Source organism: Caretta caretta, chromosome 6 (genome assembly GCF_965140235.1).
Source record: "Caretta caretta isolate rCarCar2 chromosome 6, rCarCar1.hap1, whole genome shotgun sequence".
Taxonomy (NCBI): Eukaryota; Metazoa; Chordata; order Testudines; family Cheloniidae; genus Caretta; species Caretta caretta.
Genome location: NC_134211.1, coordinates 62,860,278 through 62,876,688, shown reverse-complemented (window position 1 = coordinate 62,876,688; position 16,411 = coordinate 62,860,278). Strand labels below are relative to the sequence as shown.

The window sequence follows — 16,411 nt, the reverse complement described above, 5'->3', positions numbered from 1 at the left end:
TGTAACCTATCACTTAAATAAGCTTCTTTACTAGATGACTGGAGGATAATTAATGTGATGCTAGAGGTGATCCTGACAATTACAGGCCAATAAGAGATGACGGGGGTGGGGGTGGGGGGCTAATGATAGAGGTCTATAACACCCTGAATGGTGTGGAGAAGTGAATAAGGCAGTGTTATTTATTCCTTCATATAACACAAGAACCAGGGGTCACCCAATAAAATTAATACAAACAAAAGGAAATAATTCTTCACACAACGGACAGTCAGTCTGCAGAATTCATTGCCAGGGGATGTTGTGAAGGCCAAAAGTATAACTGGGTTCAAAATAGAATTAGATAAGTTCATGGAGGATAGGTCCATCAATGGCTATTAGCCAGGATGGTCAGGGATGCTATCCCCATGTTCCGGGTGTTCCTAGGCCTCTGACTGCCAGATGCTGGAACTGAATGACGGGATGGATTACTTGATGACTGCCTTTTTCTGTTCATGCCCTTTGAAGCGTTTGTCATTGGCCACTGTCGGAAGACAGGATACTGGGCTAGTTGGACCATTGATCTGTCCCAGTATGGCCATTCTTATGTTCCTCCTCTCTCTTCCCCCTGCACCCACCCACCCCCAAAAAAAAAAAAAACAAAAAAACCCCAACCAACCAACTAAAACAATCCTGCAGGAATTTAATTTGCAAGGAAATCTAGCAATGAGCAAACTTGCTTGTGGAAACTGGTCAGGAGTGTGAATACAACACATGGTCATGCTCTTTTGTGCTATAACAAAGTTCTATGCATATTTTTCCTGGGCAGTGAGAGTCTACTACTAGAAAGATTCCATCCTAGATCGGCACCATAGTCCATTAATGTATTGTGAGTGGGGAGATGTGTGGGGAAGAGGGGTGGAGGGGAATGTGACAGCATATCTGTTTTAGGATTTGTCAAAAATTGGGAAATCTCTATCAGTACAAACCCTTATTGTAGACCTGCTTCTCCATTGCAAAATAGGGATTGCATCCATGAGGTTTACCCTTGTAAAGTACAAGGGATTGTCATAACAGCAGAATTGCCAATCTCATGCATTCAAAAATCACAAGATTGGTTTGAAATCATGAGCCTTCCAAAATAATAGATTTGGGGTTCTTTTTATTTGCCTTCTGGTTTTGGAACCTTTAAAGAGCATGCTTTCCAACTTTTATCTGCAACCGCACGGGCTTACTTTTTTTTTTCTTTCTTTAAAATGAAAGCCAAGATTCCCATGCAATCCCATGACTCCAGTAGCTGGCTACGAGAGAAAAGCCAAGTATTGTGGGTCTCACAATAAAATCAGGAGGGTTAGCAGCCGCAACCAATGCGAGCCTCACTTGCACCAGTGTGAGACAGCTACACAAGGGGTTTGCACGGGGCAAAGACTAACTCTGCCAGCTCTTTTGTTAGGCTTAGGCCCAAAACAATAGGTTTATCCAACCCTTTTCTTTAGACGTCTTAAATTAGAAAAAACAACAAGGAGTCCTTGTCGTACCTTAGAGACTAACAAATTTATTTGGGCATAAGCTTTCGTGGGCAGATGAAGTGGGTTGTAGCCCAAATACATTTATTAGTCTCTAAGGTACCATAAGGACTCCTCATTGTTTTTGCTGATACAGACCAACACAGCTACCACTCTGAAACCTTAAATTAGAAAGACATTTCTAGTCATTTTAAAGTTGATTGCGTCTCAAACATTTCCCATGCAATGCAGGAAATAGCAGTAGAACAAAAAGGAGAAACTGACTAATAGTTTCACTGTCCAAAAATAGTTGGTGGCATACATTATATGTGATTCTTTCAGTTTTGTAATCTCTAGTGCTAGTGCCAGAGGCTAGGTATCCTAAAGTGGCTTTTTAAAAACGTTGACAATGTTTTCCTCTTAAATAGTGTGGAATCTTTTTTTCCCTGTCAAGGGTCAGAGCATTAGAAACAGCTATGTGGTACGTCATTTGTATTACTTGGCACTAATCCACAAGCAATTGCAAACCCTTTCTGAACCAGCTGCTACTCTCCAGAACTTTATCCCAAATTCTAAACGGATTATGTCTCATGCATGCATGGGGTCTGTTTCTAAAGCCCATGAGTTGTTGATCACTTGCCGATTTGCATTGCAAAAGGGTCCAGTGAGCAATAAAGTACAATCTGCTTCACATCTTAAATTAATATTCTGCTTGAGTGGAGTATAACATTTGCCTTTTGCTGCATCTGCAGCCAAGGTGTATGCACTTTGATGGTGACATGCTGCTGATGGTTTTTGGCAATTATATATCTGAAAGTAGCCCTACATAGATGCAGTCTGAAGACCTGCACTTACCCAGGAACTAGCCATGTTTCATTTATAATCTTGGTGGGTATTTGTCCACAACACTAGCTCTTAGGGTTTAGTTACACGGTAAAGATTCACCACATACACTGGTATAATTATACTGGTATTTTAAACTGCTGTAGTTTGTATCAGGTGTTTAACTCCTCTGCGTGGACACTCTTGTTCTGGGATATGAGTAACTTTTAAGATAAACTTTTTCAGTTTAGCTTAAACAGATTCTAAAGGCTTGTTTACTCTGCAGAGCCCTGACCATTATAGCTATGCTAGCAAAACCCCTTAGTGGAGATGCAATGTATATGTTGGCCAAAAGCGTAGTTCTGCTATCTTAGCTAAGCCAGCTCCTCAAATGACATTAGCTGTGCTGACAGAGGCACTTCCCTGTCGACATAGTTGAATTTACGCTGTGGCTTTTGCTGGCATAGCTATGTCAGCAAGGGGGATTTTTGGACCAGACTCCTCGTCACCATTGTTGTGCTGGCAAAACTTTGTAGCATAGACCAAGCTCTAAATGACATAAGCGAAACCAGAAAAAGGCGTTCTTATACTGAAATAAGAGTGTCCACTTGGGAAGTTACACCAGTATAGCTATAGTGGTTTGAATGCACTCCTTACCAGATACCAATATAACTTTCCCATGTAGATAAGCTGTTGTATTGTCAGCTTCTACTTAAAAGCTCCGTAGTAGGATTGAGATATATCAATGGAGTTTGTGGAGAGCCTGCTGGGCTGTATAAATTTAACTTGAGAACCTTACCCTGCTGGAAACTTTCATCAGATGGAAGTCCAGCTCTTAGATCTGTAAAAGATAAAGCTCCCTGTGTTTCCTTGGTCAGGCTTCCACTGGGGTTTGCGCACACGACATAATGATTTTGTTTTTTTCCTGCAGAAATTGTGGATGGAAATGTTAAAATGACACTTGGAATGATCTGGACCATCATCCTTCGCTTTGCCATTCAGGATATCTCTGTGGAAGGTAAATCTCAGAGCCTCCATCTGCTGTTCAAGAATGAGTGAAGGTGGCTTTGGTTGGGGAACAAATAGCTGTGTGCCTTGCCGCAAAGGAGATCCAGTTTCAGGGGTAACTGAATCAGCAGAGGACATACCCTGGATGACACAATGGGGCCCTGAGATCCAACCTGCCCTGAACTCTGACCATCCTTGCTGGCCAGTTCATGGCTTGATATGGATATCCTGGGGGTCTTCGTATGCTGCTCCTTGGAGTGTATTTCAGAGGAGTCGGGAAGGAAAGGGGAAAGGTTAAACCTGGCAATGTGCAGTGGATCTTGGACTCTAGGACATTTCCTGCTGGCTGATCTATGGTATTGCATGGAAATATCGACCCGTGCTAGGCAGCTAGCTCCAAAATGCCAGGTAGACCTACCCTGAGAGAAATAATGGTAAGAAATCAGAAACCCGCATAAAAGATTCATCCTAGAAGAAGGAAGTTAAATGAGAAACAGAGGTATGCCTCACTGCTGGTTCGAACAAAGACACTGGGTCAGAATGAATTGGAAACACTGTTCTACAGCCTATGCAAGGGATCAGAAAATTCCAGGAAAAAATAGGTTAATCTGTGTCTCTTTCGCTTTCTCTCTAGAGACATCTGCTAAGGAAGGGCTTTTGTTATGGTGTCAGAGGAAGACAGCTCCCTACAAAAATGTGAACATCCAGAATTTCCATATCAGGTAAGGTTGGTTGTTTTGTTTTTTTTAAATAGTATTTGGCTTTCTGATCCTCGTATGTTCATAGGGCTTTTGACACTATTCAGCATCTGGTGTAACTAACCTCTCAAAGAAGTTCTGAGACTAGTTGTTGTTCTGATATTCTGTAGGAGAAAAGTAGCACCTACTGATTTGCCCAATGTTCCACAGCAAATCAGTGGCAAACCCCACAACAGGACCCAGTTTCCCTGCCTCCCAGTCCCTTTCTCTGACTACAAATGCTGCCTTTGTCAAATACTTTGGAGCATTAAGCCCACTGACGACTCTATCGGTGTTTGTAGGCTGCTTATGAAATAGTAGTTCCCGAGTGAAGCTACAAACATTTTTGGGAGAAATTTCCTAAGGTCACGTCTATATTAGAAACTTGTATCTGTATAGTAATGTTGGTTAGGGAGGTGATTTTTTTGGTTTGTTTTTTTGTTTATTTTTTAAACAATATTTCTGTACAGGTAAAAGCACTCACGTAGACGAAGCTATACTGGTATAAGAGTGATTTTGCTATTACAGCACACTTTGCTTGGAGAGCCTGTTTAAGCTATACCTGCAAAAGCACTTTTTTGCCTGTCCCAGTAGAGCTACCTCAGCAAACCTTTTCTAGTGTAGACGGGGTCTAAGTTTGGGATCTGTTAAGCTATGCAAGTATCACCATGGGGGGACCCTGCTAGTGGGGGTGATGGTATAAAGTTAACGTTAAACAAATCCTTACAAAAAGCATAACGGTGCGGAATGATCCTGTCATAGTTGGACGGGAGAGGAGGACAAATTGACTAGGATTGCCAGTTTTGTTTATTTTTGTTTTTTTTCCTTTTCCTCCACCTTTTGAGTTCTACTAAATAAAAGCCCATCCCTCTCCACAGGCAAAATATAGGTAATCGTTTGTATTAATCTGACATTACACCGATCAGGGTAGATTGATTTAAATCATCAAGTGTGAAGTCTTCATTTAAATAATCAGTATTAATTAACTTTTCCATTTGTACTTCAGTTTTATTTTTTAAAGAAAGATGAATTCTCATTGGTTGATATAACCATTAAAAGGTGTTTGATTTACAACTAAAACAGAGCCTTCACACTAGATTGGGTACTTCTTTTTGCTATGTAGTAGGGTACACTATTGGTATACATTTATTTAAGCAATTATACAACATAAATATTTTCAGATTCATATTAATTGTACGTTTTTAGCATGTTAGAAAATGGTGAATGATGGGTGGAGTCATAAGAATATACATAATTTTGAGAACTGAGCCAATCAGAGCTCAGGAAGGGAAAAGCTATAAAATAGGAGTATGAGACCACCCAGATGGGCTCAGTGGGTGATCCCAATGAGGTTGATCGGGGCGGGCAAACTTTTTGGCCTGAGGGCCACGTCAGGTTTCCAAAATTGTATGGAGGGCTGGTTAGGGGAGGCTGTGTCTACCCAAATAGCCAGGCATGGCCCGGCCCCTGCCTACTATCTGATCCCCCCCCCACCCCCCACCCCCTGATGGCTCCCTGGGGACTCCTGCCCCATCAACCTGTCCCTGTCCCCTGACCACCCCCGGACGTCCCACCCCTGCTGCCCCATCCAACCCCCCCCCCCACTCCCCCCAATTCCTGATTTGCTCCCCAGGACCCCTGCCTCATCCAACCACCTCTTCTCCCTGTCCCCTGCTGCCCCATCCAACCCCTCCTCCTTCCTACTCTCCCCCCGGGACCCCTGCCCCATCCAACCCCCCTGTTCTCTACCCTCTGACTGCCCTGCCCCCTGACCACAACCCCCAACTCCCCTGCCCTCTATCCACCCCCCCCCCCGCCTCTTTATCGCGCTGCCTGGAGCATCAGTGTCTAGAGCACCAGAGCGTTGCGCAGGCAGTGCAGTGCGCTGAGGCTGCGAGGGAGGTGCGGGGGGCTAATCTCCCAGGCCAGGAGCACAGGGGCTGGGCAAGAGGGTCCCACGGGCCATAGTTTGCCCACCTCTGAGGTAGATGATGGTATCTCCTGGAGTCAGAGGCCGGGTCCCAACGCCTGTGATGACTTTGCCAGTCTCTTGCACCTAGTAGCACAGCCCCAGGGTCCCCCACAGGATCAAGCCCTTAATATAGTACGTGAGCTATTGTGCCATATTTACAAAGCTTGACCTCAAATGTTGGATATTTTCCCCCGGATTCGTTCCTTATATAGAAAAGCAGCCTTTACCTAAAGTTTCTCTGATAGACTCATGGATTCAGCATATTTATTTTTTATTTAAATATTTTAAGAGATTATAATAAATTTAGGCCTTACCATATTTTGTATTAAATTGAGATTTCATTTTAAATGGATTTATTTTTTAAGACTTTTTTATAATTTAAATAATAGAATAAAAAATCCATTTTTATCCACCCTGATTTTGGTCTACTTTTTGTCCTCCCTTCTCCTACCAGCTTTGGATTCTATGCTGAGGACTGGGGTGGGGGGGGAGAGATGAGGGAGGTCAAATATAGAGCTGATCATAGCCAATAGCAATTGCTCCTCCTCATTCTTGATCTATCCTCTCCTAGAAGATCTTTGGTTTGCATATCAAGACTTTTTTCATCCCTAAGCTCTGTTTCTGCCCTTGAGTGCCTGGGCACTCTATTTAACAATGAAAGTTCTGTGATGAGTGAGAATTGGCATTAGGGAGGCGGCTGCACTAAGAACCTGGTCCTACACCAAGTCAGTGAGAGCAGGGTGGGGGTCTAAAGCAGAGGAGAGCCTTGTCCACAGTTGAGTACTTACAGAAGTTGCTATAAGCTAATGAGCCCAAGGGTAAAGATCTAGGCTCCCAGAATCATGTCCCCATCTGTCATGCCCCCCCCCCGTCCCCCCATGTGTCTTCCTGACTGAACGCTGTTAATTGTGCTCTCTTCCATCTCTTTCGCAGCTGGAAGGATGGCCTTGGCTTCTGTGCTTTGATTCACAGACATCGCCCAGAGCTCATCGACTATGGGAAGCTGCGAAAGGTACTAGCTTAATTTGATTTAAGTTAAGGAGCAGAGACCCTGGGTTTGTTGAAATTAAGAGAGACTTGAGCTAGCTTGACAAACCAGGAGGAAAACTTAAACTTGCCACCGAAGCTGAAAATATCTTGCCTAGGGGAGGAAAGAGGGGAGAGATCAATAAATTCAGCCTCACTGAAAAAAGCTTTATGAATTGCCTACTGCCATTCCCTGTTTTCACAATGATTTATTGGCAGATAAGAGGAGGGTGTGGTCTGTAGGAAGTATGGATCACGTTTGCCGAGGCCCAATGTAGCAAAATCTGTTAACTCAGCGATGCCAGTTCTTTTATGCTAACCTTGTGTGCAAATTACATGAACTAGCCAGTCAAGTCAATGTTAGGTCTGGAGCAAAAAGGATGGGGCAGGTTACCTGGCTATGAGGTTCCTTTTCACAGAACTAGAGCGAGACAGGCATATGTGCATTCTTTGCCATCACTTGAAATCTTGTAATGCGCTGCCTCCCTAGTGTGGCTAGTCATCTCTGCTGTAGTGTTGGGCTCTTCCTAGCACTTGGATTGGCGCATTAAGCAATTGAAAAGTGTTTATAGGAAAGTTTGATTCTACTTTGAAAAACAATTCTATTAAAATGGGATCTTCCTGCTCAAAAGATCAGCTCCCTGGTGTACTTGAGGCAGATCGGATGACTTGGTGATGAGAGTGTTTATTGCTTTGTATACCTGTTAGCTCTCCTGAGCCAGCACAGTATGAAAGCATGAGCTGGATTCTATGCCTACTTCTGCATTGTCAACAGAACGGTGTACTAAGTTCCAAGTATTTACGCCTGTGCCTACTCGTTGAAGGAAATGAGTGTCAAGTGTCACTGAGGGCAAGAATTTGTGATACTTGGAAACTGAGCATGTTAAATATAGAAATCATTGGGATCATAAGCATAGAACCCTATCGTTAATGGATCTCAGTTCTTGTAATGGTGGCGGCAAGTGGATGGGACCAGTATGCAAATAAGTAGAGTGCAAAAGAGTTAATTAAATCAGCTGTCTGTGTGAGATGCTAACTGCACAATGCCTAATACTCCATACAATCAATAACTTCCGAGGTGTTCACTGTCTTGCAGAGCAGTCAATTTTATTTTCTATCGGTTTTAGCGTCTTGGGATCAGCACTTGATGAATAAACAGTGGAGGTGGACCCCATCTGTTTATACAAACAGCAGCAACAAAAGAAAACAGGTTAAAGTCAACCACGTTTTCATTTTTTTTTTCCCCTTTTGGAAAAATAAGGCAGCTAAACAAGGGGTCTTTGAAAATGAAAAATCTAGCAGGGAAACCACTGAGTTCCCCTACTAGAAACAAAAGTCAAAGCCAAATCACCCTGCTTTGAGGAAAGGGAAAGGAAGTTTAGCTGCTCACGTAGCCTGACAGCTTTTCAGAATGAAAACGAGTGGTTGTCCTGTCCAGATGGAGGGCAAGAATTTGGTCTGAGGAGAGATTGACAACCCCTGCTCTTCCCCTGTCTCCTGCCCTTCTTGAAGAAGGTTAAAAAGAAACCTTCTAATGAGAGAAACTCATCAGACCTTTTCTACTGCTTCTTGTCCTCTTTCTCATGGTTGTTTTCCCTTCCCTGTGCACTTTTCTCACCACTGTTGTTCCTCTGCCTCTTCCCCTTGCTCGTTTTGGCTTTGCCTAGACTAGAAGTTAAAGGTGTCTTGTTAGCATGTTGTCTACAGCAAAGGGGTTGGCTGAGGGACACTGTCTTTAACACACGCTAAACTGGTTGAGCTAAAGCCTAGGAAGAGTGTAGCAGGTGGTCTAGCTCTAACTCTACCAGTTTAGCTCATGTTGAAGACCACAGGGGGCCTTCTCCACGCTACACTTTTACAACATGTCATCTAGGACAGTGGTCTCCAAACTGGGGTGCGCAAGATGATCCCAGGGAGTGCGCGGCAGCAGAAGCGCCGCCGGACAGCACTCTGCTGCTTTTATTCTTTGGCGGCAGCTCTGCCTGTCCACAGCTGGTGTTCGTAGGGTGACCAGACGTCCCGATAAAAATTTGTAGTTTTGTCCCGCGTCCCGACCGATGCACGGTTTGTCCCCGCTCTGGCGGGGGTGTTTTTTTTTTTTTTTTTTGCTTCCCCCAGGTCTTCTGGTCATCTTCTGCCGGTGGCGCATCTGCGGCAGGTCTTCCGGTCTTCACCCTGGGGGTGTGCGAGCCAAAAAATTTGGAGACCACTGATCTAGGATGTTGCTAACGTGGCTCTTTTTAAATCCTAGTCTCGGCAAAGCCATTTCTCCCTCCTCAGATCCTTGCCTTTTGTCTCTTCAGTTCAGCTCACTTAATTTTCTCCACCTGCCCCCTGGAGACTGCTGTTTCCTACCAGAGTTTGGAGCCTTTCCCCTGGTTCTGCTTCATTCCTGCTAGAGCGGGGTGGCCAACCTGAGCCTGAGAAAGAGCCAGAATTTACCAACATACGTTGCCAAAGAGCCACAGTAATACATCAACAGCCCCCCATCAGCTTCACCCCCCCATTCCTAGCGCCTCCTACCCACCAGCAGCCCCACTGATCAGCACCTCCCCCTCCTTCCCCTCACCTTCCAATCAGCTGGTTCATGGTGTGCAAGAGGCTCTGGGGGGAGAGGGAGGAGCGAGGGCACAGCAGGCTCAGGGGAGGGGGCGGGAAGGGGTGGCGTGGGGGCAGGGTCTGTGGCAGAGCCAGGGCTTGAGCATTGAGCCCCCACAGCACACTGGAAAGTTGGCGCCTGTAGCTCCAGCCCCGGAGTCGGTGCCCATACAAGGAGCCGCATATTAACTTCTGAAGAGCCACGTGTGGCTCCGGAGCCACAGGTTGGCCATCCCTGTGCTAGAGCTTTTGGATCAGTAAGGAGGAGGAGAGCAGCTGGGTAGCAGAGTAAAAGACACAGTTTATCTTTGTAGATAAAATGAAGGGAATTGGGCATGTTCTGGACAGATACAGCTGAAGGGAAACACAATTGTCCACATAAAGGAATCTTTGAGATAAGATGGGGATTGTGCTCTTTCAGTGAAGCTCAGACTAGTATTATAATGGGTTTAAGAGGCAGCAGGAAAAACTGACATCTCTTCAATGAAATGTTCACACCTGATGTCCTATTGAGCTGCATCACTAAAAGCTGCAAAAGGGCTCAGCAGTTCTGGAACACATCTGAGCCTTAATAGGCTTGGATGGGAGCAACTACTTGATATTGCAGCTACTTGTTTTGGACAAGTGATTGCTCTTCATGGCTCTGGTTAATGGTAAGGAAGATGTTGGGGTGAATTCTCTTGGCATGCTGACAGGGAGCAGTTTGTCAGGAGTTGGGTTTTCCCTTCCCCCATCTCTCCCCTATCTTTAGCCCAATTGCAAACCACATTTCTGATCTCTTCATTCAGCATGAAGATTGAATGATGGCATAATCACTCCTCCAGTGCTATAATCAGTCCATAAACTTGGCCAGTATAAGATTCATATTGCCATATTGGATGCTTCCTAATTTGTTTAAGACAACTCCTGAAAACATAAGTCATACTAATTGGATTTTTTTCAGCTTCTGCTGCTCTGACAGATACAGTAAGTGCTCTGTCTCTCCACTCCCACCCCCCTCCAACTCCTTCCAGATTGCTGGTTGATAGAGGAATTTTTGTATTGGTGACATTGCAATAATTACCATGGTAACATCTTGTGATATGGGGACTTCAAGCTTACTGGAGGAGGAGAGACATCTCTGAGTGTGTGAGTCAGGGTTGTGGGGTGGTGGGGGAAGGTGAAAGCTGTGGGAGAATCTAACATGAATGTCTCCAGTCAGCAAAAGCAGAGTGCACAAGATAGCTGGCCAGGTTTACCAACGATCACAGCTTAAATAGTGGAATCTTTAAACAAGTAAAATACAGCTTTCCTTAATGTTGGCTCAGACAGACTCTAGCGAGCTGTTCCTCTCTTCTTCCCTCATCTACTTTAAAGCTTATCTGAGGCAAATCGGTATCAAAGTGCTTCTGCTGGGCCATACCCCTTTAAACATCAGTCTTGTGTGTTCTTTGGGGTGCACGGCCCTAGAAAGAATTGGAGATGTTAGAGAAATATCTCTCTAACTTATAGCAGCAGGACATACCAGGGAAATGCACAGATTGCATCTCTGTAGTCTAGCAACACTAGAAAATGACCTATTGCTAGCAATGGTTGTCTGCAACAAAAACCAGTGCAACAAAAAACAGAACTGCAACTGGCCTCCCTTGCTCTTCCTCATCTGGTGTTGAAAATCATTATCTGCAAATGTAGACAAGGCACTTTAAAACCAGCATAGAAAAAGTGACCAGTAGTACCATGTTCCACCAGGTCGTCATACTTTTTGAAATGCCACTGAACGCATTTTGGTTTGGTCTACACTGATACTTAGACTGTGTTCAGTACTGTAACAGTACTGGGACTCTCCAGATGGTGCTATTACAGATGGCCTTCTTGGCTCTGTCTATCTGAATGTGTAGGAGTTAGAGCTTGAAGTGCTTATTGTTAATTGTGATGCACTCCTTTTTAGATGTTGACTGTATTGCCAACAGAGTATTTTTGCCGGTGTCTCTGTATGTGTCCGTTTCACTGATAAAGTTTGCAGATGACACACAAACTGGGGGTCAGTCAGTAATACAGAGTGCTCTAGACTGCTTAGTAAGATGGGGGAACAAGCAAACAATACATGTTTTAATACAACTAAATGAAAACGTATACATCTAGAAACAAACAGTGTAGGCCATAGTTACATGATGGAGGATTCGATCCTAAAAGCAGCGACCGAAAAAGATTTTTGGGGTAGGAGATGCACAGTGAGCTGAACATGAATTCACAGTGCGTCACTGTGGCCCAAAGGGCTGATGTAACCTTTGGATGATAAATAGGGGAATCTCGAGTAGAAGTAGAGAGGTTATTTTACCCTATATTTGGCACTGGTACCACCACTGCTAGAATACTGTGTCCAGTTCTGAGGTCCACAATTCAAGAAAGACTTTGAAAAGTTGGACAGGGCTTAGAAAAGAGCCATGAGAATGATTAAAGGATTAGAAAACTTGCCTTATAGTGATAGACTCAAGGAGCTCAATCTGTTAAGTTTAACAAGAGACGGTTAAGGGGTGACTTTGATTACGATCTAGCAGAGAAAGGTATAACAGTCCAATGGCTGCAAGTTGAAGCTAGACAAATTCAGACTGGAAATAAGGCCTAAATTTTTAACAGTGAGAGTAATTAACCATTGGATGAATTTACCAAGGATCATGATTGATTCTTGATACTGGCAATTTTAAAATCAAGATTGGATGCGTTTCTCTAAAAGCTCTGCTCTAGGAACTATTTTGGGGAAGTTCTCTGGCCTGTGCTATACAGGAGTCAGACTAGATGCACACTATGGCCCCTTCTGGCCTTGGAATCTATAAATCTACTTATTTTCTAAGGCACAGAGTTAGTGCCTACAGGTTATACCTACGCAAAGAAACAAAAAATTGCTACATGGTGCCAAAATATTACACATATTGGTTTAGGGGGAATTGTTTCTGAAAACTGTAGATGTTTCAATGTTCTAACCTAGATAAGACTTTAGTGTGGGGACTGCACAATGACCAGTGCTGCAAAGGGCCCACAGGTGCGAGACTAGGCTCTTTTTCTTTCATAATTGCTTCTATCCAAGCACATTTAGCTTACACCCTCCTGCTTTGCTTGGTCCAAAAGAGGTGGCTTGTTAATCCAATTTCACTTGAAGCTGCATCTCCTAGGTCACTGCAATAAGCAACTGCACCAAGCCTTAAGTTTGGGAGTTAAGGGGCACAGAAAAGCCAAATATGAAGGATAAACTGCATGGAATTTCTTCATCTCCTAGCACTGGGGAGGGTCAGGGCTACACCACTCTTATATTGATGAGAATGTGCTGAGAGAGAGTCTTCACACTATCCTGAAAACCTGTTAGTGTTAAACACTAGTTAAACACTACCAACTGCCATGTAGACTGTCCACCTATAGAAGCTACTGGTTCCAGTGCCAACAACATAAAAGTTGATGGTATACATGTTGTTTAGTCTCTTTGGCAGCTTATTTCACACAAATGGAATGATTTTTGGGAGCATAACCACCATGATTGTGTGGCTATTGCAATATTTTCACAGAATAAGACTAAATCTCATTTCCATAGCTGCTTGATGCAAAGCTGAATAATCTGTAGTCCGAGAGTTCTCAGACTGGTTGGGAGGCATTAGATAGTTGGTATCTATGTTTGAACACTTAATGATTTCTCAGGGCTTTTTTTTCTGATGACTCCTGCCTTTGGAATGCTAATCCCTTGTTTGGTCCTTTAGAGTCTAGTTATCTTCATGGTATGGTCAAGGCACACTTACTTTCTTTAGGATTTGACTGACTACCTTTTAAGCTCTGTAACTGAAGTGCATTTCTGCCCTGGCAATAGGTATAATAGAAATTAATTAAAATATGCTATATGTTTTCAAGGGCCAGGTAGTGTCTGGTAAGTGGGAATACCTTGGATGGAGGTTTAATACACATACAAAAGACAGGACCTTTACTTAAAAAAAAAAAAAAAAAAAAAAAAAAAAAAAAACGAAAAAAAAAGATCTTGTAGAGTAAGGATTTGTTCTGGGTGTCCTGGGAAACTGCCTTTTCCTCCCACTCAACTGTGTGCAATGAACTGTACACCGGCTGGTAACCGTACTCAAGCCCAGAGGTAGCTGTCATCATAGTGTTGCTAGATGTAAATAGTTGGTGAAGCATTTTGAAATTTTTTGGGGATAAATGCTGTTTAAATGTAAAATACCATTGTTACTATCAATATGACATTGCATCTATAGTAGGGCAAATTAAATCTTTTAATTAGGCTGTGAGATATGCATAACTTTTCCTATTGTTGCATCTTTATATCAAGATTGAGTGTCTTTCTGAAATATATGCTCTACCTCGGTGGTTCTCAAACATTTGTACTGGTGACCCCTTTCACAGAATATGCCTCCGAGTGTGACACCCCCTCGCCCCTTATAAATTAAAAAAACTTTTTTTAATAGTTAACACTATTATAAATGCTGGAGGCAAAGCAGGGTTTGGGGTGGCAGCTGACAGCTCATGATCCCCACGTAATAACCTCATGACCTCCTAAGCGGTCACGGCCCCCAGTATGAGAACCCCTGCTGTAAATCAAGCGGAAGCTATGGGCTTGATGCAGGAGCAGTTGCAGGGGTGGGCAAGCTTTTTGGTCTGAGGGCCACATTGGGGTTCCGAAACTGTATGGAGGCCCGGGTAGGGAAGGCTGTGCCTCCCCAAACAGCCTGGCCCCCACCCTCTCCCACTTCCCGCACCCTGACTGTCCCCCTCAGAACCCCTGACCCATCCAACCCCTCTGCTCCTTGTCTCCTGACTGCCCCCTCCCGGGACCTCCCATTCCAATCCCCTCCCTGTCCCCCCCATTCCAATCCCCTCCCCGTCCCCTAACTGCCACGACCCCTATCCTCAGCCCCATCCAATCTCCCCTGCTCCCTGTCCCCTGACTGCCCCCCGGGACTCCCTGCCCCCTTACCATGCCGCTCAGAGCACCACGACTGGCAGCTGCGCCACCCAGCCAGAGCCAGCCACATTGCCACACAGTCTAGAGCAGCGCTGCCTGGCAGGAGCTTGCAGCCCACTGTCCAGAGCGCTGGCAGCACAGTGAGCTGAGGTTGCAGGGGAGAGGGGACAGCGGGGGAGGGGCTGGGGGCTAGCCTCCCTGGCCGGGAGCTGTGGAGCTGGGCAGGACAGTCCCTTGGGCTGGATGTGGCCTGTGGGCCATAGTTTGCCCACCTCTGAGCTATTGAGTGGAATTCTATGACCGGCAGGAGGTCAGGCTAGATGATCATAATGGTCTCTTCTGGCCTTAAAAGCTAGGAACCCCCACACCCTTTAGATTCTTTTGTTAAATCTGTTTGCAAAGTCGACTCCGAACCAATCAAATGCATACACTTGTGATTCCTGTTAATGCCATCAGTCACGTGGCTGAGTCCCCAGGCACTGCTTTTAAAATGAACCCATTTATTTCATCTGCTATGGTGTCTGCTGCATCAATGGTTTCATATATGTGTTTCTGTCAGTCCAACTTAGTTATCTGAAGCAAACCAAACAATGATGCTCTCTGGTTTCAGAGAAATATTGTTTCTCTTGCTGCATTTTGATGCTAACACTCTGGCTCTTCCTTTCCTAGGATGATCCTCTTACTAACCTAAACACAGCCTTCGACGTGGCTGAGAAGTATCTGGACATCCCCAAGATGTTGGATGCAGAAGGTAAAGTAGAATCCAATTTTTGTTTTTGATTTTGGTTTTTCCCAAGATATTCCCCGCCTCTTCTAGTTGGACATGTATTATTCCAGATCTTCCTAATCTTGAATGCCCCCTCCATCACTACACCCCAAACAAACAGAATAAAGGTTACAACAGAAAAATGAATCTCTTGTTCTATTTCTCTCTTCCTCCTGTGCCCCTCATTCTCCCATGTCTGCTCAGTAGTTTTTAATCTGGGGCTGATACAGTGGGCAGAGACACGTAATACTTGGATATATCTATCTGACTGGGGTGGTGCTCCATACTGGATACCAAACTGATTTGTGAACCAACACCACATTATGTGGTGGCCCTACATATAATGAATGGGAGAAAATATCAAAACAGACCAACTTCAGTTATTTCCTAAATATTGTCATGGTATCATTGTCCCCATCGTACTGTGCTTGATACATGTTGGCATCCCATCTCTGGCCCATAGCTCCCTATTAGTTACAGTAAAGGCTCCAATTTGGGTTGGATCTAGTCTTCCCACAAGCCAGACTCCTGACTACAAGAGTTTGCTTGTACCTAATACTAATTTGTCATCTCTGTAGTCAGAAGCCTGCACTGTCATTACTGCCGTTTGTAAAGGTTTCCATTCTCTTGCCATGAATCTAAAATTTACCTGAGATCTTGGTTTCCCCATATCCTTTCAAGATCTAGATTTAGTGGTTCAAGAGACAGTCCAGTGCAGGACATACTCTTCCTTCGATCGAGGATTTGTATCCTGGACCCTTTTTTGGTGTAGTTGGTTGCTGCCATTTAAATGAAGCCATTTGTTGAGGATTAGAGGAGGGTGTGGAGAATGAATTTGGCAAGAACAACTCTGCCAGTTTTCTCTAGATTTCTCCAACCCACTCTTTTACCATGTCTGGTACTGTAAACTGCTTCCCTCTGAACTGCTCAGTCATATTAGGCATGAGAATACAGCACTGACCAGTTCTGGAAGCAAAGGGAGATATCCACTTTTTCAGAAGTGCCTCTTATAGAAAGTAACTGGTTATCTGAAGGCATTTGGGGCAGCAGGGATTACCTTTTAGAAAC

At 44.3% G+C, this 16,411-nt stretch overlaps 1 protein-coding gene across 6 annotated transcripts in view; it reads left to right on the top strand.

Annotated features, from left to right (window-relative positions):
- ACTN1 (actinin alpha 1) overlaps window positions 1-16,411 on the top strand; it is a 129,843-nt gene that overhangs the window by 78,065 nt on the left and 35,367 nt on the right. For all 6 annotated transcript variants that reach the window (XM_048852280.2, XM_075129648.1, XM_048852279.2 and 3 more), the window contains exons 4-7: window positions 3,232-3,318; window positions 3,943-4,030; window positions 6,951-7,029; window positions 15,247-15,328. In XM_048852280.2, coding sequence (XP_048708237.1) covers window positions 3,232-3,318; window positions 3,943-4,030; window positions 6,951-7,029; window positions 15,247-15,328 — 336 coding nt within the window. The remainder of the gene's footprint in view (window positions 1-3,231; window positions 3,319-3,942; window positions 4,031-6,950; window positions 7,030-15,246; window positions 15,329-16,411) is intronic.